A 22,867-nucleotide genomic window follows, 5' to 3' on the forward strand; every position below is an offset into this window, starting at 1 on the left:
TAAGAGTTGATGTTAGAATAAATTGTAATGACTGACCCCATCTAGTTCTTGTTTGGATGCAACTACTTGTTAGCCTGACCATACTGGGGTCTTAAAAGTGGTTGAAGTTCAGTGTATGTGTATTTAACCTAAACTCCACTCAAATCAGTTACTTACACTTCCATTTAGGTAGGAAACATTCATTTCTACCACTAAAAGATGAGATTAAGTCTTTCCAGTGCTGAACAAACAGCCTAGTCATAGAACCATAGAATATGCTGAGTTGGAAGAGACCCAACTCAGGACCATCAGAGTCCAGCTCTGGCCCTGCACAAAATACCCCAGGAGTCACACAATGTGCCTGAGAACATTGTCTGAACACTTCTTGTACTGTGTCAGGCTTGATGCTGTGACCACTGTCCTGGGAGCCTGTTCCAGTGCCCAAACACCCCCAGGATGAAAAACCTTTTCCTAATATCCAACCTCAGTCTTCCTGGGCACAAGTCCAGGCCATTCTCTTGGGTCTTGCCACTGGTCATGAGAGTGAAGGGGTCAGTGCCTGCTGCTTTGTTTCCTCTCGAGGGGATGCTGAAGACCACAGTGAGGTCTGCCCTCAGTCTCCTCTATGCTGCACAGACCTCAGCTGCTCCTCTTCAGGCTTCCCCCTCCAGAACCTTCAACATCCTCACGGCCCTCCCATGGATATGTTCTCTAGGAGTTTATTGTCTTATACTGTGGCACCCAGAACAGCCCCCAGCACTCAGTGCAGAGCACAGCAGGACAATCCCCTCCCTTGCCTGGCTGCTGATGCTGTCCCTGATGCCCCCAGGACACGCTTGGCCCTCCTGGCTGCCAGGGCACTGCTGGCTCATGTTCAACTTGCCATGGACCAGAACCCCAGAGCCCTTTCCATGGCACTGCTCTCCAGCCTCTCATTGCCCAGTCTGTCTGTACATCCAGGGCTGCTCCATCCCAGGGGCAGAATCTGGCACCAGCCCTTGTTGAATTTCACATGGTTGATGATTGCCCAGCTCTCTAATTTCTTAAGGTCTCTCTGCCCTCAAGGGACTCAACAGCTCCTCCAAATTCAGTGTAATCAGCAAACTTACTTTTCATCCTTTGTCCAAGTCATGTATGAAGCTGTTGAAGAGCACAGGGCCGAGGATGGAGCCCTGGGGAACCCCAATAGTGACAGGTCACCAGACTGATGTCCCCTCATTCACTGTAATGCTTTGTGCCCAACCCATGAGCCAGTTCTCACCCATCCCATAATATGTTTTTCCAGCTGTGAGCTGGACATTTTGTCCCGAAGGATACAGCGAGAGAGAGCAATGAAAGCTTTACTGAAATACAAAAATATCACATCAGTTGGCTTCCCTTGATCTTGTATGGATTATCTTGTCATAAAAGGAAGACTCAATAAACAGGACTTTCCCTCTCATGAAGCCATGCTGGCTGTGACCAGTGACTGAACTGTCCTCCAGTTATTTTTCAATACTTCCCAGAATAATATTTTCCATGGTTTTACCAGGCACTGAAGTGAGACTGACAGGCCTGTGTTTTCCGGGCTCGTCCTCCTTGCCCTTCTTGAAAATCAGGACATTTGCCAACTTCCAGTCAGCTGGAACCTCTCCAGATTCCCAAAACTGCTCAAAAATCATTGAGAGAAGTTTTGCAACTCAGCTCTTTTAGGATTCTCTGATGAATCTTATCAGACCCCATAGATTTGTAGGGATCCAGCTGCAGCAGCGGGTTCCACACAGTTTCAGAGTCAGCTGGGAGCTGATCATTCTCACAGTCATGGTCCTCCAGCTCAGGGTGCTGAGACTCCCTTGGTCCATTATCCTATCAATATTACTCCTTTTTACTGGAAGAATCGAGGAAATCACTACTTGTACTCCTGATCCTTCAGACTCTCAATAGTCCCAAGGACCTGAAGGCTCTTGTGATGGACTTCAGACTTCTCTTTTGGTTTTTTGTCTCTGACAGTTTGAACAACAAATAGCAGATAGTAATCGAATAGCCTTACTAGACCAGAGAGCTTTCCAGTAACGTCCCTTATCTGAACTGCTGGGAGCCAGCGGACTTCCCTATGCATTGGGTGTGATTGCATATTGGGCCCTCTGTTCTCCTTAGAAGACAGACTCCTATTAAAACTACCACACTTTTTATCTTAAAAGAAGTGGTTGAGATGTGGAGTACAGGTGGTGTTTTTTCACAAGGCCCCACTACTCCAGAAGGATCTTTACCCACCCTATCTGTTGTCTGGACTTCTAGTTCCAGGGCCTCATACCAGTTGTACCAGGTGCTAGTCCCAATTGTTTTCATGAGGAGGAACCTTCCTCCTGGTACATGCAGTGACCTGCTTCCAGCCTTCATCGTCAACAGACCCTTGACTAATTATCTTGCAGGATTCTGAGTCCATCACCTTCTCTGCTACCATGGAGGTTTGAGACTCCTGAGAGTCTTGAGTGTAGCATCTCTGTAAATAACTGGTCAATCTCTTACTCATTCACTCAAATACAACATAAGTTGTTCACTTCTTCCTCTGCTCCTTCACCTGGTGACACATCTCTTCAGCCATAGCACACCTTCTGCAAAAGAACTGTTTGTTGGCCCAGCCTGAGAGGCATCAGACACTTCTGGCAGTCTGTGACTGGGAGAGATACATCTGTCAACAGCAGGTCTGGCTCGCTGGGTCAGTGACTCCAGCAGCTGCCGAGGAATGAGCTCTGGTGCAGCCACACCACAACTGAAGCTTATGCTAATATTAGCTTACATTAATAAGACTGGGGCTGAAAGGATCATTTAGTGGCTCTTCTCCACCAGACACTGAGTCTGTTTATCTGCCTCTATAGGCTCCCTTCAGATGGTCAAAGAAGCCCTTCCTGGTCATTCTGCTGTACCATGTTCATGTTCACTGCACTCTGCTCACACTCCTCAGATCCAGCTGAATCTGCTGCACTGCTCCTGGCAAAGTGGGTGACTGGCTGCTGAGGGCTTCTGGTCCAGACAGGGCTTGGGGCTGCTGCTCAAGTCTTGCTGAGCTCAGGAATCCCATGAACAGCACAACTCTCACCCCCAAACCTACCCAAACAGTCACTGCTGCTACCTCACTAACTGACTTGTTTTGTCAAGTTACAAGGCAGAAACATTGCAAGCATAAACCTTGGCTATTAGTTTGATAAACCCTTCCTCTACTAGTTCTTGGATTTCTCTTCCCTGTCTGTAGGGAAAAGTAATCTTAAGGTCCCATTAAGTCTTGCCCGTCTGATAGGATGTCCTACCAGAAACATGCTTTGCTGCTCCCTTCACTGTGCTGAGCCGTGGGCCCACTCCTGCCCTGCAGCATGGCTGCTTATCCCCACCCGCTCCCTTGCCGTGGCTGGCACACAGCTGCCTGCTGTGCCAACAGGGCTGCCATGCACAGCTCTTTAACGCGGCCGAACACCACCACTCCCTCTTGCTGAAGCTCCTGACGCGGTTTCCTGTGTTGCCAGGTGAGCTCCAGAACCGGCATGGGGAGCAGCACGCACTGGGGAGCAGAGCAGCCTGGCAAGGCAGGGGGATGTCGAGCAAGTACAGCACCACCTTTATGTGGAAAATGGAATTGTCTGAAGGAACAGCTTAAGACCCAGAGAGTCAAAGCAGCAGTTCTGACACCACCTATGGGCATCCTGCTCTCCAACTCACTGGCTCTTCTACGAGCTGTTTTCTATAAGCTGTTTCTGCTCACTGCAATGCAAGAGAACAAAACAGCAGAGAAAGCCTGGGGTGGGGGTGATGGTGTTACTGTGCTTAGCAAGTCAGATCAGCTCATGGGAGAGTCTGACAAGCAGTGGCCAGGAAAGAACAGCAGCTTTAAGAGCAAGGGAGAAGGGACAAAAGAGGAGCAGCACACACACACCTTTCCTGCTCTCCTCCTTCCAGAGTGCCATGGGAGCTGCCTGGGGAACCACAGCCCCTACACCAGGAACACTGCAAGTGCCATTGACATCCAGCTTCCTCCACAGCTCAAGAGGTTCCAATAACCTCCGACAGAGCTGGGGAGAAGAGTTAGCTCAGGAGAGAAGGGATCTTCAGAGTCATGGAGGAAGACCATCCTCCTCAGCACACTGGTCATCACTGCTCTGATCCCTTACAAGCAGTGGAGACACAAAGAATGCCACTAGAAGTCACCCTGAGCATCACTATGAAACTTGCACAACCCATGCTGAGCTTGATGCCACTGTCTCAAGAGCTCTGCTGGTTAACTCTTGCTGAAATAGCCAGCCTCCTCTGGCACTGAAGGACTTCCAAATGAATGGGAACCCCCAATGTGACTGGCAAAGTTCAGGTTTGGAAGCAGAACATGTAACACAGACACCACAAAGCTCTGCATTCTAAAAAAGAGAGGATGCCTCAGCAGCTAAGCAGGGCACCCTGGCTGCCCCAACCACTACCCAATTCCTAACAGCACAGCGTTGCCCAGGTCCTCCACTCTCATGAGCTTATGTCCACCACAAATTCATTGGGAGGCTTGCTTGGAGTTTTGCAGTGAATAATGGTTTCATCTTTCTGAAAGCAGTTTGCAGACAGCAGCAAAAATTAATGTGGGAATAGTTGGCCCCGTTAATGCCAGCAACTGATTAATGAAGTCCTCTTAGAATAAAAGCAATGAAAGTTGCCACATGCCAGGAAACTTGCAGTGAATCACTGGAATCGGGGCTGGACAAGGCTTCAAGGCACACAAATGTTTCTTCCTAATCCAGGACGGGCACAGCTAAAGCCAGTGGCTCAAGATGGCCTCAAGATGACAGTGCACCATGCAGGCACAGCCGAGGGGCCCATCAGCATGGCTCCACCTGACAGCCACAGCTGGGCTGGAAGCTGCACAAGATAATTTGGCCATGACAGACACTTGCTCAACCAGCCCAGCCCCTTACAGAATAGACATAAGCAGGCCCCCAGGCATGTTATGGATAAGCTGGACCCAAACTCAGACAGGGGACCCCAGCCACTCCCTTTGAAGTATGAATGCATTCACACCATTGCCCAGTGAGCTGGCCAGAGCTAAACCCTTGACCAATCACAGGAAATTTGAAGCCCCTATGAAAGGAGGCGCACATCAATCAAAGTTGGCTGCTTCTGCATGAACTTGGTGTGTGCACGTGTCACATTCCTGTCTCCAACATCAGTGACAGCTCCAAAATGGGCTTCATACAAGATCTGGACAACTGCCTGCACTGCTGTGATTTTTACAAGCAAGCTGACACCAAACGGGTCAGCTTCAAGAAACCAGAAAAAGACATAGTAACTACTGTGAACTATGAGAATTAGCATTATATATAATTATACAGTTCAAGAGGAAAGTCATTCTTACAAGCTGCGTCCATTTTAAACACAGGAAATTAAACGAGAAAATACTACAACACTCTCAGTTACAGACAACTGTGCAATCCAGTAGATGAAAGGACATGTCCATAACTCAGTCTTAATTTTATGATCTACCTTATGGACATCTGAACACCAATATGCAGAAATATCAACAACAGCAGACAGCTGAGAACCTAATGATGTAATGGTTAAATCTTCACCTGTGCATCAAATGCAGACTTTTTTCCAGAGGAAAAGATTTTCAGAGAAATTCAAGCCTACAGCTTTGCTTTCTGGATGGTAAAACTACAGCTCTCCCTTACACAAAAATGATGACGAAGCTTGAAGGCATGGTACATATTTTATTGACACAGATTTCTTCAGTTTTGAATCAATTAATTCAGCTGACAACAGTGTAGTAATTTGAAAAAAGTTCTTCTCCTTGCTTGATGTCTCTGAGAGTGACAAGGACTACACATCTCAAGTGGCTGTAAAATAAGAAGAAAAACATGTGAAAGTGAACAGTTATTTAAAGTCCTTTAAATAGTTTTCAATTCTTCATTTCAAGAAGCTAATCCGGTAGCCTCATCTGGATTAGTTTTGAGTAATATGCATAAAGCAGGGCAGGGAACACGGAAAAACAACACTGGAATACAGACAGCAAATATAAGCAAAACCAATATTATTACCCCATTATTATTAAAACCACATCTACGTGGGTATGCAAAAAAAAAGTTTCCATTCAATTGTTCCACACAATCATTGAGATATTAAAAGAATTAGTCAAAACTGCAAGAGACACACCTAGACAGGAGCAAAGCAGAGTTCAAGCAGAAGCCAGTCCTGTTGACATGCCTGTCCACAGGTGTCAGCTGGCAACAGCATCTCTCCTAAGGCCTACCACCATCCAGGAAGACAGCTCCTAACTGCACCACAGATCTGCTGCCTCTGCAGTGATGGGTCAGTTACCACAGAATCACAAGGTTGGAAGAGACCTTCAAGACCATCGAGTCCAACCCATGCCCTAACACCTCAACTAAACCATGACACCAAGTGCCGCATCCACTCTTTCTTTAAACACATCCGGGGATGGTGACTCAACACCTCCCGGGCAGAAATTCCAGAACTTTATCACTCTTTCTGTGAAAAACTTTTTCCTAATATCCAGCCTAAATTTCCCTTCATGTACGCAAGACTGATTCTGTCAGTTGCTGCCTGGAGAAAGAGACCAACCTCCACCAGACCACAGCCACCTTTCAGGCAGTTGTAGAGAGTGATAAGGTCACCTCTGAGTCTCCTTTTCTCCAGGATAAACAACCTCAGCTCCCTCAGTCAGCTGAAATCAAGGGCTGGCAGGCAGTTTCTGAGAAAGAAATACAGAAACCCAGCCCTCTAAACCTCCTTTTAGTAAACAACCAGGCCCTGAAGCTGAAGTATGTGTTCCAGGAAGGACAGCACATGCTTTAGATACTGATGAACCAGGAAGTGGAAAACAGCATCAACCCAAATCTCCACTATTAAAAATTTAGTGTGAGGCCATTTTGAAACATAAGAAACAACAAGGTAAGTAAGTACTGAGAACTCTTTCATAAGACACAAAAAGATCTAGAAACTAGATAATCTATGTTCTCAGCATTGTATACATCAGTATCGAAAAAAACACCTAGAAGCAGATTGGATCTCTTCTCTGGTGGCTGCATATACCAGGAGAAATGTTGACCAGAACACCATATTTTCTTGGACAGATTCCAAGCAAGCACAAAACTCCCCCTTTCTGAAGCAGTCCCATAGTTCATGTGCTTTCACTCTTCAAGTACTGCATCCAGGCTTCCTGAAAGTTCAGTCCTACTGCTTGTTTTATTAGCATTTGTTTAATAACCTGAAGATTCCAAGTGCATCTTTAAACTTGACTGAACAAACTTCAGGTTTAATCAGAAAAGCCATTTTTCCAATATGTACCTTAACTTTCTCCAATGAAATTTCAGAGTACTTAAATAACTCCAGAATTACATTAAAAGTTTGGATGATCTGCTCTAATATTCTTATGTATCATTGAAATGAATAGGATTATCTGAGAAAGATTTCCAACTGTTCTAATTTCTGAAAAAAGGTGGACTTTCAAGTCATAACCAGGATGTTGTAATTTTACTAACTGTACTGAAACGGTAAGTCCATGCTTTTATATTACAGAAATATTTAATATTTCACTTGTCTCAATACGATTTTAGGTTTCTTCTTGCAAATTCATCTGCTTATTTGTCACATAAGCAGAAGACATGGAGAACAGAGAGCAAGAAGCCTAAATCTGAATTATCTCTGAAAGGCTTTGGTCAAGGCTAAAACAGATCTGAGATACGTACTGGAAAGCCTCAATACTGTAATACAAAGTACAACTAGTACTTTATGGGATTCAGAAGAATAGCACTATAGTGCAACAACTGCTTGTAAAACTGTGTCTTCAGAGCTACGCTGATTTCATCTGTGAAAAAATGAGGAAAAAGGAATGAAGAATCTTGCAATTAAAATTAAAATTACCTCTCTATTCAGAGAGGTAACTCTCTCATACAGTTGCACACTTGTGTAACTCATCTTCATATGGTTTGTTATTTTTCAACCATGTCTGTCTTTTCTTTACACATGCAATATGCTTTGTATCATACAAATCTACGAGCTCTTTCATTTGCTGCCAACCTCTCTACATCATGGCTGTAGACGATGTTTGGAAGATATTGTTTCAGTTCTACTGGAAAATGTCCCGGCACATCAAACTCTTGATAACACACGTTTGCTGCTTTTTCTAGGAATTAAAAAAAAAAAAGGTTATTAGATAGGGCTTAGAGATGTGTAAAAACATCAAATGGACTACGACGGAACCAGATGCTTCATCAAATCTGAGAATCATTCCTCTGTTGGGAGGTACTACACTCCTCTGAAGGCCTATTTTGAATTACACAAGAGGTACACAATCAACTATAGGAGCTTTGCCCAGTTATCAACGACTATGAAGAAGCACAACTTGCTTAGTGCCAGGGTTAACTTATAGCATTGCTAAATGTTCCAAATACATAATGCTTGTTTTTACAATTAAAAAATAAATTGAAAAATATTCTTGTCTGGTGACAAAACATGTCAGAAACACAAGCACGGAGAAAATCACCACTCACACAGACACGACCTGCAACAGTTTTGTGGGACTACCCTGGATCTCTCTGCCAATCCTTGGCAATCTTTCTGAATGTTAATGGTTTCTAATGCTGAATGCTTAGAGGCAGAGAATCTTTAACATAATGCGGACTACGAAAGCCACTTAGAAGCTGACTATGGCATCAATTCAACTTTCTGTACAGTACAACTGTTCCCATGAGTTACTTACAATCAACAGTTACACAGAATAAGTAGTTCCCTTCTTCAGGTTTGACAAGTGAGATTACAACAACAGCTTCCTACATTTTGTGCATAAATATAAGGAAGTCTAGAAAAGGTGTTAAGTTCAAAGTGAGCAGTGATAGAATCTTACTGTCCATGTCACTGTGTGCAGTTTTCTCATTAAGCCTCCTGGAATCCTTCTAGGGAATTTGATCTGCAGCTCTCTACTGCCTCAGTCTGGTGGTACTTTGCCAGATATCCTTTCCCACCATCTCACTTTTGGAGTGTGTGCCATTCATTCTACACACCAGGAGGGAAACTGGGGCATCAGCGAGAAAAGAAAAAGTATATTTGAAGTGTTGCTGCACAGAAGGATTCTAATACTCAGCTGTGGCAAAAAGCATCAGAAATGTTTTACTCCCTAAGTGCTTTGTTTTAAACAGCATTACTGCCCCCCCCCAATATCATTTTATCCATAAAGCCAAACTCATACTTGTAAAATGTAACTGGCAACTTACCATGTGAGCAGTTGTTGACATACTGTCCCACTGCCAGTGGGTTTTGCGGGGTGGCTGTGAGCCAGCTCTCATCACTCATTTGAAAAGGGCCAAGTTGATCTCTTCTGCTGCAAGACCTGAAATGCCCGACAGCGTTAGCATGGATCATGGCTCATTTGCCATTTACTTCCTCTGTAGGAAGGGCCACAGTCACCTCATAAAGTTCCAGCTGCCCAACCCACCTGGGGTGGAGGGCATGTGCACAGACTAACACCTCCCACTACTCTGGTGTCCTTCAGATTCTGGTGGAAGAACATGCATAAAACTACCATATACTCTTCCACAAATCAACATCTAACCATTACAGAAGTGTCAACACCTTTCACTCATCTCTAAAAATGCAAAGACTCATTACAGTATTAGTTTTAGACTCATTACAGAAATTAAAATCTGGTATTAGTAGGTATCAAAATTCAATATTATTTTATATCATTCTTCTAGTTCTTTTCACATCATATTTAAACACAAATTGCAACAAATGATATTTTATGGTAAATCAAGCAGTTAGCTGTGTCAGAGGAAGTTCAGACTGGACATTATGGAATGATTCTTCACAGAGAGGGTGGCTGGTCACAGGGCTCCTCTGTGGAGTGGTCACAGCACCAAGTCTATCACAGCTGAAGGAGTGCATGCATGATGCTCTTAGTCATAGGGTTCAGCACCACAAGGAACAAGGAGCTGGACTTAATGAACTGAAGTAAGCAAGTTTGAATAACAGCTCAGAAACATTTCAATGCTTTTACACAACATCCTGCTCCTGTAGAACTATTTTCTGCACAGCAAAGTCTCTACATCAAAATGTATCTCATTGGTGTTACAGATAAAGACACAAGTACATACTGGATCACATCCGGAATCTCTCACCCTTGTGCTGTTTGCATTATGAGCAATGCACAGCTGGAAAACAATCACGTACAACTCAGGGTAAGAAACAGGGAACTGAGACAAGGAGTTACCCCTGTTTTAAATCAGATGAGTGACACTCCTCTATTTCTTTTGCTTACCTGTACACTGATCTTGACAGTCCTTTATCATTCCCATCAATAAGGACACCATCAATGCACCTAAAAATAAAGGGATTGCCAAGGGACTGGAAAAAGATGGGCTCATGCTTTCTGTATACTGTACCTGTTGCAAGACAGACATTATTTCAGAAGAAAATAAGTTAACTATCAGAATGGGCTTACAGCCCCCTCCACACAGAAACTAAAAGGAGAGACAGTGGGTAAGAGAGAAGTCTCTCACTTAGTGACATTGACATCTGTAAACCTACAAGCTATCAGACACAACTTTTTGGGATATACTAAATCCCCTCTCAACTAAACGACCTGATATTACCAAAGAGAGAAGCCTCACAGAAAATCACAGAAAGACTGAACTGAGTATCTTTGGGAGAGGTAGATAAAGCCTCATAGCCAACTAGCGTGCTTCAGAGATGAAAGCATCAGATGGTATTTGTTCAGGAAACACAGCTTAAGATACTAAGCTGTTTTGTTCCTACTGTGTCAGGACTGAAAAACACACACAGATTCAGCAAAGAATCTGAAACACCTCCCTCGATTACCCCAGGGATTTTGTTTGGTCCAGGAGATGGAAAATGACAAACCAAATTATTTCAGCAGACTGTTTCCCAAATCTGTAGAGAGGATTTAACTTGCCGTGACTTCCAAGTACAGAAAAGACACAAGCTGACTGGCTTGTCATTTTTCATGAACTCGTTGAGTTGCATCCCTCACACCTACTACGTCTTCAGCACCTCTCTGCAGGAATCCTGCACTGCAATCTCACAAGGTGCCAGACAAAGGCTGCAGGCAGGCTGCGATCCCTGTACACAGGGTCCCAGCCCCAGCCCGGCAGGTTCCTTCAGCACCCTGAAAAGGCATTTCAACAGCCCATCCTCCTGTCTTCCGAGAAGAGCTGTTACACCAGACTCTGTTACAGGAATAAGCCTATGCTCAGGTCTACTATGTGCCTGAAATTCGAAGAGAGCTGCAAAAGTGGCAGGCTCTCTCACTGTCACTCAACAATTAGTCAGCTCATGAGTAATCAATGGTAATGGCCAGGCACTTCAAAAAACACACTCTACTGCCCAATGAATGCTTGGGCTGCTCCCGATCCTGCACTGCTGGCACAAGCCAGAGACCACAGCAGATGATTTTGCTGGCAGATGAAACAGACACAAACCCAAAGCAACTCAGCAGAGCTGCTAGCTTGGCCATACTGATAGAATTACAAACCTTTTTAAGAAATGTATGCAAATACAGTTACAAGAAAGGAGGAAGAGAGAAATATTGATTTTTCCAAACATACTTAATGGAATAAAGTTCTGCTACATGAAGCTTTTATTTTCATTCTCCATTTTGTACTTCTGTACTTTGAAGAAGCTCATGCAATTGTCTACTGACCTGTGTGGAGGTCTCAAAACCTCATTTTTCATATCCTGAACCAAAACAGAAACCCCAAGGAATTACATTGTACTGTTCATCTACTTTAAATTTCTCCCAGGCATTTACATTTCAAGAATCTGGAACAAGTTTTACAGCTGCTGGAAAATCAGGCTTTAATCGCTAAATTATTTTTATAAGCAAAATTACCCTTCCCAATAATTTTTGTATTTCCAAATCAGCTCTAGACAGCTTATAAATATTCTCACGCAGCCCAACTGGTGATTTTGTCAAGGAATGACAGAAAGAAAACCCATAAAATAAAAATTAGTGTAGATCTTTGGCATTCCATGATCAGGTGGTTAGAAGTCTCATCTAACTTAACCAAAAATAAGAACATTCCATTACCAGGATACATAGACACAACCGTCCCTTTCGGTACAAAACCTTTGGTAACAAAGACTCCAGTTCCAGCAGACACCAGGGAACTCCGGTCTCTGCTAACAGTGAACCCAAGCGTGTTAAACAAAACTTCCTCAGGACTAAACACGTGCTGACCCTGATGGTTACAAGAATTTACTTTTGACCGCTTCTGCTCCACAGTCAGTAATTCCAGATATTGACTCTTGACTTCTGGAAGTAAGGCCAGAATATCTGCTTGTCTACTGAAGTCATTTATGAACAGAGCTTTAAATGTTTTCAGTAGTGTTTCAAAGACATCTTCATCAGCAATAATTTTGTCTTGAGAGCTTTCAGGAACATATCGAAGGGTCCTGTAAAGAAAATAAACTATTTTAAAATTAGAAACATTTATTTTTTTCCTAAATACAGAAAACCCATTTTGCAGCACCAGTAACTTTGATATACTGCTGTTTTAGAAAACCCCAAGCTTTTTTCATGCTTGTTCAAGCTAAACCACTGGTCATAACACAAAAAAAAACCACTTAAAAAGACTGTTTAGTTAAAACTAGTACCTGTTCTACTATAAATTATCATTTCTGAGTATTTACAAATAGATTAAACCCTACTGAGCTCTCAGTGAAAAAGACACTGAAAATAAAACATTATTATCATACTGTTTATTTAAAAAATCCCAAATAGTTAATCACACTTTAAATGAGGTGAGACAAATATTCCATGGACAACGAAGGTTTTAATTTAGTTACTTATTTAAATGTTGTTACTTATAACCATGTCACAATTCAAATTCAAACACTACTTCTACAACTAAAATAGGGCATATATATCTTGCCAACAAGATTTTATCTATCTATCTATCTATCTATCTATCTATCTATCTATCTATCTATCTATCTACAACGTTAAACACCGTTTTAAGGTATCTGACTAAGAATTTCATGCCAGCCAAGGGGCGACCAATGCTGAAGCACTTCTGAGTGACAAACCCGAGTGACTCCTGCGGCGCCTCAGACCTTCGCGATGAGGGACAGCGGGGTCTGGGCCGGCGCCCGGGACCTCTCCCCGCGCCTCACCTTCGCTGGCGGCGGAGGTTGAGGGCGAGCCAGGGCACGAAGCGATACTTGTAGGAGCCCCAGCGCCGCCGCAGCTCCCGCAGCATGGCGGCCGCTCCCTCACGGCCCCGGCACCGCCCCCCGGCTGAGCCGCGCCCGCGCTAACCTGGGCAACCAATCGGCGCTCCGGACACACGCCGGCGCGTTTGTGTCCCGAGCTGCCATTGGCTGCGAGCGGCGGGAGGGGCGCCGAGTGGCGGCCGGGCCGTGAGGGCGAGCCCCCAGTGCCGAGCGTGGGGCCCGGCTCGGGCTCTGCGCCGCGGGTAAGGACGTGCAATACCCAGAACGGGGCGAGCGGCGGGCACCGGGCATGAAAACACACAGCTCCTGGGTGCACACTTACAGGCGTAAATACACACACTTGTCTTTCGGAACAACGTTACATTGTACCTGCTGTGTTGTACTGAGCAATCCAAAAAGACAATATCAGATTAAAAGGTGGCTTAAAAATTACCTAGAAGCGGCCATGAAAGACCACTCCTAACACTTCACCTCTCCAAAATCATCCAGTGCCCGCTTCTAGCGATGGTAAGGGCTGTTAGTGCCTCAAATGGTCACAGAATTAGGTTGGAAAAGACCTCTCAGATCGACTCCAACCTGTGACCAAACACCGCTGTATCATTGTTCAATCTTCCCTTAAACATCTCCAGGGACAGTGACTCCACCACCTCCCTGGGCAGCCCATTCCAATGTTAAATCACCCTCCCTTTGAAGAAATTCCGTCCGATATCGCACCTGAGCCTCCCGCGCAGCACCTTAAGGCCAGGTGCTCACGTCCTGTTGCCTGGGAGAAAGGGCCGGCCCAGACCCGGCTCCAATCTTCTGGTCACATCTGAATTTCTTTTTCTCCAGGCTGAGCCCATCCCCACCTCCACCCCGGCTCCCTCAGATGCTCCTCGTAAGATTTGTCCTCCGGAGCTGTGATCCATGTCATAAAAAGAGTGGCTGAGCTACAGACACGAGACCTGTTACACTTCTGTCCACACTTTTACCCAGTATGTGGCTATGGTAACAAGGAGACATGAGCCGTACTTTGTAGCATCATAAGCTACTGCAGATTTAAAGGTGATGTACAGCAAGCAGTAGCATCGAAGTACACAGATTGAAAGGATATACTACAAATCATGAGCATTTGCAAACAGGGGCATAAGCCCTTTTGGTGCCACATTCTAACATCACTTATCTCTAAGGTAATTTAAAAAAAAATCTAGTGAGGAAAACAATTGCTCAGCAATTGGTCTTCAAAAATTAGCAATGGCCTCCAAATAATTTTCTACAAACCACTACAGGTGTAAAGATAAGGGTACTGTTGTCATCTTTGGCCACTGTTGTCCTTTGGCTGCTTGGATAACTAGTTTTATATAAAACTTCTATCTTTGAATGCTGCTCCTTATCTGCAGTTTAACACTGGCTATGCTCTGGGAAAATAAGAACATGTATGCATGTATTTTACTTTATCTGGAAAGCAGTTTAAAAAACATGGAGCGTTTGAGAATTGGTTTTAGAGTAGAGAAATGTGTCCTCAAAACACTTGAATTCTGACAAAGGTTTTGGACTTGGAGACAAAAGCAATGTAACCAAAGCATTGTAACTATCAGAATTAACTTCCCATCTCAGAGCTTCAAAAGTATTTTAAGTTGTTCCTTAATTTTGTCCATAATCACTTCATTCTACTGTTCGTCGGCGTCATCTTTCCCAAGAACAGGAGCTGAGCGATCGGCTACAGGGAACTGAAGAAATTGAGGGAAAAAGCAGGAAAAGGCACAGTGGCTGCCGCAAAGTGCTTCCCTGCCACCTGCTGGCCTTCCTCGGCCATTACAGGGAAAAGTCTCACTTCAGTACTTGTAACTCTTGTATCAGCAGCCGTGTGCTATACCCAGAAAACAACACATCTGTTCACCACAACACATGCATATTGTGGCTCTTAAAAGTAGGGCAGTCACGGCTTGATTCAGGTCATTAAGGAAGACTGAGCAATAAGTGCAAAGTGAGTAAGGGAAATAGAGAGCTTTGGGAGGTGGGCAGTCAGGTCACAACAGCCATGCACACAAGTCGCCCACTATCATGTGATAAAAGGACATACATGACCCTTGTGACACTCCAACATGTTCTGGAGGCAGTTCTTAGCCTCGAGTGAGAACTTTGAAAGATGAAATACCAGACGACTTCAACCTATGACCAACATGCAGAAATGTGATTTTATTCCCACTGGAGAAGTCACACCAGGCATTAAGCTTACCCTTTGCCTGTGGAAGTAGGGAACATGCCCTTGACTCCCTAAGCAGGTGTCTTTGAAATTCGCTGCCATCTGCTGGGCACCAGTGATCTCTGCCATCCCTTGTTCCCAAAAAAGAGGCTGCAACATCACAAGTACAACACAGTATTGCAGGATTCAGAACTTCTGTAGTTAATCATTATAATCAGTTTATCTCCTACTTAATCCTTGCCATGTATATTCCTTTCTGACATTTCAAGTAGTACATTTTCCTAATTTGAGAAATCAAATAAATCTTAGGATTTATTTGAAGATTTCTGCTGCCAGTTTTTTCTGATGAACTGATAAACTCATATCTATGTGCAGAAAGTCTCATAACTAATGAAAATAATAAAAAGTGCAGTCCTTCAAATTACAGAATTTATAGTCGTAAGAAAGTCTATAGTTGAAATCTGTTTCCATAAAAAAGATTAATTTTTAAAATTTCAAAAGTATCTGGAGAAAAACAAGAATTGAAATAAGCTCTAGTTTTGGAATACATGGATTGCCTGAATAAGAAAAGGCTTAGATTTGCTATTAAAATCTCATGTAACAGAATCATTTCACCAGAAACATAAAACAACAGATTAATTTTCCAACATGTACTTTAATGGCTCTGCAACTGACCTAACCAGCTCACCTGAATAGGTAACTGTTACATTTGCAATAATGCAAAATTTAGACAATCCTTGACCTAAAGGCATAAATAATCAAGTGGGGTTCATAGATACCAGTGCTGTCATAAGAGAAGTTCCTATCTTTATCATTAATTTAAAAAGAAGAAATTAGTCTTTGTTGCTGCCCTTTATGTAAGTATTCTTTATTAATTCACCCAAGACATATAAATATGTATGTAGGCCAGTATTCACTCGTGTCATTTAATATTAGAAACTAAATCTTGATATATCAAGTGTACGAAATTGTGTGTAAACAGTGAAGTGTACCAGAAATATTTTATTTCCATCAGTAAAAGAAACGTGTTCATCTTACAGTAAGCAAAGGACAAAGTTTGTTCAAAAACTTTTATTTACTATAAAGACAAAAAAACACCAAAATACGTACAAATTGTACTATATAAAATTGGTTCAGTGGGGTAAAAACTTTTAATTAAGATATCTTGATATATTTAAAATAACAAAGGATACAATGAAGCCAAATTTCTTAACCCAGAGATTTCTGTAAAATTTGCTTGCACAGTAAGGTGCTAATAGAAGTTAGCCCTTAAGCCCTGGAAGTCTTAGGAATCAGTCACATAGCAAATATAATTTCATTGTGAAAGTGAACTTTGGTAGAAGAAACTCTATAGGACACCTGAGGTAGTAGAAACTGGAATAAACAGCAGTAGACGTTATTTACAACTTAAGTACCAAATAACATTAAGAACACAAAAAATAATTACACAATACAATTTTCAGTCCAGCTTTGATCCAAAGAAAATAAGAATATTACATCACATCTCCATTTTAAAAACACCACAATTACCAGCAAGCCAAGGGAAATGCAAACTCAAACAAATGCATTTGGACACCTAAGAGGCAGTTTGAGTTTGAAATGTGCTAGGCATGGTGATCTACATAGTAATACTGATTAGCTGAGGTTCATCAGTTTATACAGTTTACATTTCTGCCAGAAACAGTATTAATCTGACAACTGATCTTCCAGTACATGAATTGGCAAGAGTGCATCCTTTAAAGCTTGCACATAAGAAAGACTTGGAAACAATCTTATTAGAATGAGAAATTCTAAAGTGGTCAAAAAAAAAAGTCAAGTACAAAACAGAGCTACCAAACTTCACATTTCGGTATTATCTTTTTAACTCTTCAAAGTCTGCCAATCTTCAAAAACAAAGGAATGTAAAATTTCCAAAAGAAACACATTCACAACTAATGACATGGGTTTTGTTTTTTTTATTAGTATGAACACTATCATTCATGTAAACTTATCTTTATGTCTTGTTTCCAATTTGTATTATACATTTTTAAGGTACTATAGCTTATTTAGTTTGTCCTGAGTCTTTGAAAATAACCAATTCTATTTGAGTCCAACAATCCAACTGGCTTCTGAAGAGTTGTAACATGAACAGTATTTTTTTTCAAAATGGATTAAACACAATCATTATTAGATTAAAAAAGATCCCCATTTTTAAAAAAGCAAAAGAAAAAGCTGCCATTTTCCTTCAGAATTACATGCATCAGAATCTAAAAACCTGCCTTTAAAATAATTTTAAAAACCTGTTTAAAAAAAACCCCACAGCTCCTAAAACCAACAAGTTTTGCACTACAGGTGAAGCTTTACTTCACATTTTACTTTATCTTGATCTTCAAGTCCAAGTTTGTTTCTTGTTAAAATAAATACCTTTCTTATGGTAATATTTTTAACATTTTCAAATTAAATTATCACTAATGGCTACAGTAAATAGATGATGTACGGCAGAAGGAAAACAGCAGGTAAAACTTGTTATCAGTAGAGAATGTAACCTCAGTTTCTTTACACAAAGAATGAGATTTGCTCATTTGGCACCTGCTCACACTGAAGTACATGCCAAGGTCTCCCATAAAATCTTTAATGGGAGCTGGGTTTGGGGGGCCTTTGACATGATACTTCTCTACACGATTTGCCAGAAGAAACTGCTATATGAAAAAAAAAAAAAAGGCTCAACAACTTCTAGCATGGTTCAGACTAAGTTGCTTTATACAGAACAATCTTTTTTATTAAATAACCTATACTATCAGAGCCTTCAACATATCCTTGTTGAAGGTGGCATTTTATCCCAGATTTCCAGCAAATCTGGTTTTAAAACTCTTGTGTCAGGAAAGTATTCCATGACACAGCTTGCATCTTTTTTTTTTCTAAAGACTATTTTAAAATATCCCCTTTTCATGAAAGTTAAAAATACAAAGAAAACAAACTTTGATTTCAAAAGAAATTACATGGCCAGCAGCAAATGCACAGTGAACCATGAGTGCCTGCTCTTACTTTATAGGAAGGCAAATGCTTTTTTTAAAGTTTCCACCAATATTTGGATTTTTTACTCAGAGAACAAAATATAATTAAAAGGGACAGATACAGAATGCCCTTTTAACCAGTACTGAAAACTTACTAATTGCAGAGCATCTACATGTGAAATTGAACAGTGATTGCTATATTAAAATAGATCTTGAGCCTCTCAGCTTCTAATACTGCTGAAAAAGTGCTCTAAATAAAATAAAAATCACTTACCTGCTAAATAATCATGCAGATTTAAGGAAAAATGTTTTTATGTTAACATAGAGCCAGATGTTTAAAAAGGCACAGTTTGCAAATCTCTGCATGAATTGTCAAATGTTGCATACTGAGCTTAGGTAAAGATCTTGATTTGTCAATCACATACTTAGGTAGGGTCCTCCACTGGCCTTATGTTCTTGATGTATCTATCATTAAGGCCAGCAGAATAATATAATTTGCTGTGCTTAACTGCACTGCAAGACAGTTACTGTATGTTCAGTAGCATTTTCTTCAGTATTTCAGGCTTACAAATAAGTAGCTACCATGTAGTACGGAACACTGGGTGTTTCAGCAGCTCCCTAGAAGGGGGTCTGTCCTGAGGTTGAAGTTCTAAACACCGAAGAGTCACATCTTTCAAGCCTGGAGACAGATGTGTAGGGATTGATGGAGCAGTAGTTGCACTAGCAATCTGGATAAAGGGAAATAACTTTTAGAAGTCAGTGATTAGGACCCCTCTTGTATCCCAAAAACATTCTACAAACTGATAATTTCAGCGCATGAGCTAGATTTATGAGCTTTTCTCCATTCAGTATGTTTCCTACTGCAGTTTGAAGATTACATTGCTTGCAGTTTATTGTCCTTACACCTATTGCTTTTTAGTTTGACTGCCTCCTGATACTTTTCTCTTAAGAGTTCTCACAGCAAGATCTTGCAGTGCTCATCTCTGAGCAGGCTTTAGGAAAAATTCCTATAGCACACATATGGACATTCTTTAGTCTACTAGCTGCCTTCACTGTTAACTGGCATGAGTCACCATGGTGAGAGATTAAACTGAGCAATGTTACATTACAAGAAGTTAAACTGGGTGTCCTTTCTTGCACTGTCTTTACTGTATTTCTGCTACTACTCCAAAGGCAAATATATCTCAGAGAGACACAAATCTCTCCCAGTCAAATTAATTTTAATTTTATCTAGATGGATTAACGCAAGATGATTGGGAACACTACAGTGCTCCCAGTCATTGATGAAATCAATAAAAATCTGGCAGCACCAGATTCACAGAGATACAGAACCAAGACAATTACATCTCTTAGCACAAGTGATTTTAGTTAGAACATATCTGAGTACTGCTGTGCAATGTCTATTTTCTGCAAACACTTCCTTTACTTGCAGCAGTATTTTCTTCATTTGTGCCTACAGTTCAACTGGACCTTTAGAATTAAATATAGCTAACTGATTTTATTAAGAAACATGAATACCAAGATGGATGATCTAGCAAAGGAAGGGGCAAAAAATCATATATAGCATGGCATAATGGAAAATATCTTTCAGCAAAACCTGATCATGGAACGCTAGGCTTTTACAAAAGGACTTTCCCCACTTTGAAATATGAATACATATACAAATGTTTTATGGTAAAAAAAGCTTCTGTATTTTACAGGATTGTAAGAAAAAGTTCAAATCCCAATCTTCTGCCTAATTTAAGATCAATTATATTCCTTTTTTTTTAGCCTGTTATATTTTTATGTCTTAGAAGAGACCTTTCTGAGCAACCTGGTCTAGTGGAAGGCGCCCCACATGGCAGGGAAGGTAGAACCAGATTATCTTTAAGGTCACTTCCAAAACATACCGTTCTACAATTTTATGATTTCGAATACCATGTATGAATATTTTTTTTGGTACCTGCGTGTTTGTTTGTTTTTTAAAGAAGCAAGTATGATTATATTGGTACCAGTATTGCTTCTGTACTAACAGCTCCAACATAAAAAAAAGGTATTGCAACAACTCCTGCAACATGCAACTTTTCTAAAACTCACATTGCTGTATAGATTACTTGACATCTTTTGTAGTATATTGATAATAACAAAATACTTCACCTTAAATATCAGAGCAAGATGATTGGAGTGTTTCTCTGCATTCCAAGGAGGTTTAGCACAAGCCATTTCTATGACAACACAGCCAACACTCCACACATCACAGCTCCTTCCATATTGCTGACCTCTCAGGACCTGAACAGACAGACACCAAAAATCAGATTATATGCTTCAAAGTCTCTTAGCTCTAAGTCATTTAGAAGTAAACCTCAACACATCAACAAGCAAGTATATTCTGATCAATATTTCAGGCTAAGAGAGTGACTAGTGATTTAAATGCCACAAGATTTACACAGGTCTAGAGATCTGGTAAATAAAATACTTGACCAAGTGGAAAGCAAAGTACTTTGCAATGGCTAGCTTTTGAGCAAATGGTCATTTCAGTGCTAGTAACAACACTTGTGATATCTGTATCTTGTATCAAACTACTTAAAATAACTTTGACAGCAAGAAAGAAATGGCATCATTATCATTCCTAATCTTTAGAACAAAGGCATTTAAAACACATTTGAAGCATATACAGCAATTTTCTGTTATTTGGCTACATGAATTAGCTTAAGGAGTTCAAACAAACTTTTTGAAATAACTTTAAAAATTGGTTTCTCACCTCCGGTGCCATAAATGCAATAGTTCCCAACAACTGTCCCTGAAACTCCCCAGCACCAGTTCCTTTTGATGCCAACCTGGCTGCAGCTCCAAAATCAGCAATTCTTAATCTATGACCTGTGCTGTCAATTAGCAAATTGGCACCTGTCAACAGCACAATAAAAATACTATTAATTGGCTTTCTATTAAAGGCAAAAGGATGAACAGACACTTAACACTCTTCCTCCCTCCACTTCAAAATTATAAAAGTTTTACATTCCCCACCCCAGTATCAAGGAAATCTAAAAATCAAGGATACGGTCTAATAACCTCACTTTTCTGTTATGCCTGAATGATAATGCACACAGCTTGAGGCTATTTGAGAGATTTGAGAGGCAATCAAATTTTCAAAGTAGGGCAAACACACAGGATTCTGGAACAACGCCTGGAGATGGTATAATGGAAGAAAATGGTGACCTAAAGCCCTAGAGGCTTTCATTACCTACAGCTCCTCATGAAATTTAAAGTTATTTCATTATCAAGCAACCCTGAGTTGCTTTAAAGAAATAAGTTTTACTATTTCAAAAAGAATTAGTAAAGACAAACATTTGCCATCAATGTATTCTGCTTATATATCTCCAGTTTGTGGACACCTTAGTGATATTAAAGGGAAAAGTTCAGTAAGACTGGTATTTCCCAGTAAAGTTCACATGTTACTCAGGATACAACTCTACTTATGTTCAGTTAGGAGGAGGGGAAAAAAACTCATTACAGTATCTCCACACATTAGAAATCCGGCCTCTTTATCTTGGTTTGTTCACAGATTTTATTATCATCTCAATGTAAATATTTACATTATTAAAGCAGCAGTAGTTTTAAACTGTATGGAAACTTCCTGTCTTATTTTAACCGAGATAAACTGTTATTATCACAGGTAGCAAATATCCACAAGCTTGCCATGAACATTTTTATTAATTTCAGTAGCATTTTGATTAATTTCAGCAACAGAGTTTCTTAAAAATGATTAGACAAACCCAGTAGAAATACCATTCCTGAGATGATATCTGACAGAATGAACAGGTCTCAGATCAAAACAAATACTGCTTCCTGAATACTCCTTCCTAGAAAAATCAGTAATTCTCACCTTTAACATCTCTATGGATTATCTGATTCTCATGGAGGTAAGAAAGGCCACGTAACAGTTGTTCTGTGTAATTAATAATAACTGATTCTTTGAAGGCTCCATATTTACTTAACAAATGAGCAACTGAACCCCCTAAAAGATAAAACAGTACATTCTATCAACACTTACACATTCTGTTAATAGAGTGCATCCTAAAACTGGAACTTGATATTCATATTACTAATTAATATTTCTCTTCCCCTACCCCCCAAAATTAAAAATTTCATAGGCAAAAAGTGATGTAGTTCATTCCTCAATTACTTTCTAAATGGAATTGTACACATTAAAGACAAAAGTCTTCATGCTTCCTAATAATTTTATACTTCCTTAAAAACTACACTTTATCCACATTTCATATTAACGTGTAAACAGCAGAACATTAACTATTTTTGAGGCAATAGGTAAGTGCAACCTCCAGCAAGTATTCCTTCTTAAGATCTTTATTTATGTTTGTTATCATCCAATACATAGAACTACACTGACAAACAAGGAAAAGCAGTATCTTTCTCTATTTTCCAAAACTGGTAACAGATTCTCAAGATTTTGGATTTCCAACTGGTCTCTCAAAGTATTGTAATATAACCTGGGCTCAAA

General features: G+C 41.0%; 2 protein-coding genes across 9 annotated transcripts in view; both read right to left on the reverse strand.

Moving 5' to 3' along the window:
• Window positions 1-5,676: 5,676 nt before the first annotated feature.
• Window positions 5,677-13,254, reverse strand: SETD9 (SET domain containing 9). 7 transcript variants are annotated; one of them, XR_015799664.1, is made up of 7 exons: window positions 13,135-13,254; window positions 12,050-12,414; window positions 10,262-10,385; window positions 9,219-9,334; window positions 8,026-8,131; window positions 7,695-7,813; window positions 5,677-5,822 (listed from the first exon to the last, which is right to left on the reverse strand). XR_015799664.1 is itself a non-coding variant. In XM_014887044.2 (6 exons), exons 1-6 carry the CDS (start codon window positions 13,218-13,220, stop codon window positions 5,735-5,737), a joined length of 885 nt encoding a protein of 294 aa, XP_014742530.1. In that variant the 5' UTR covers window positions 13,221-13,254; the 3' UTR covers window positions 5,677-5,734. The 7 variants fall into 7 exon arrangements, 5 of the variants coding, with proteins under 5 accessions (XP_014742530.1, XP_088013294.1, XP_088013293.1 ...); XR_001403880.2 differs by lacking the exon at window positions 7,695-7,813 and having other exon boundaries at window positions 7,870-8,131; XM_014887044.2 differs by lacking the exon at window positions 7,695-7,813.
• A 3,181-nt stretch (window positions 13,255-16,435) lies between these two features.
• Window positions 16,436-22,867, reverse strand: part of MAP3K1 (mitogen-activated protein kinase kinase kinase 1) — a 59,234-nt gene continuing 52,802 nt past the window's right edge. For both annotated transcript variants that reach the window (XM_014887014.2, XM_014887013.2), the window contains exons 17-20: window positions 22,235-22,366; window positions 21,113-21,255; window positions 20,509-20,640; window positions 16,436-19,100 (exon numbers count right to left, since the gene is read on the reverse strand). In XM_014887014.2, the coding sequence (XP_014742500.2) occupies window positions 18,951-19,100; window positions 20,509-20,640; window positions 21,113-21,255; window positions 22,235-22,366 (557 nt within the window). In that variant the 3' untranslated portion in view covers window positions 16,436-18,950. The remainder of the gene's footprint in view (window positions 19,101-20,508; window positions 20,641-21,112; window positions 21,256-22,234; window positions 22,367-22,867) is intronic.

The sequence above is a fragment of the Sturnus vulgaris genome, chromosome Z (assembly GCF_052056855.1).
Source record: "Sturnus vulgaris isolate bStuVul1 chromosome Z, bStuVul1.hap1, whole genome shotgun sequence".
NCBI lineage: Eukaryota > Metazoa > Chordata > Aves > Passeriformes > Sturnidae > Sturnus > Sturnus vulgaris.

Bases quoted from the DNA above. Each gene is read 5' to 3' on its own strand.
- SETD9 (XM_014887044.2), bottom strand. From the start codon at position 13,220: ATGCTGCGGGAGCTGCGGCGGCGCTGGGGCTCCTACAAGTATCGCTTC. The intron at 12,415-13,134 runs GTGAGGCGCGGG...TTTTCTTTACAG, and splicing joins AACCTCCGCCGCCAGCGAAG to GACCCTTCGATATGTTCCTG. The intron at 9,335-10,261 runs GTAAGCAAAAGA...CGGGCATTTCAG, and splicing joins CTGTCAAGATCAGTGTACAG to GTCTTGCAGCAGAAGAGATC.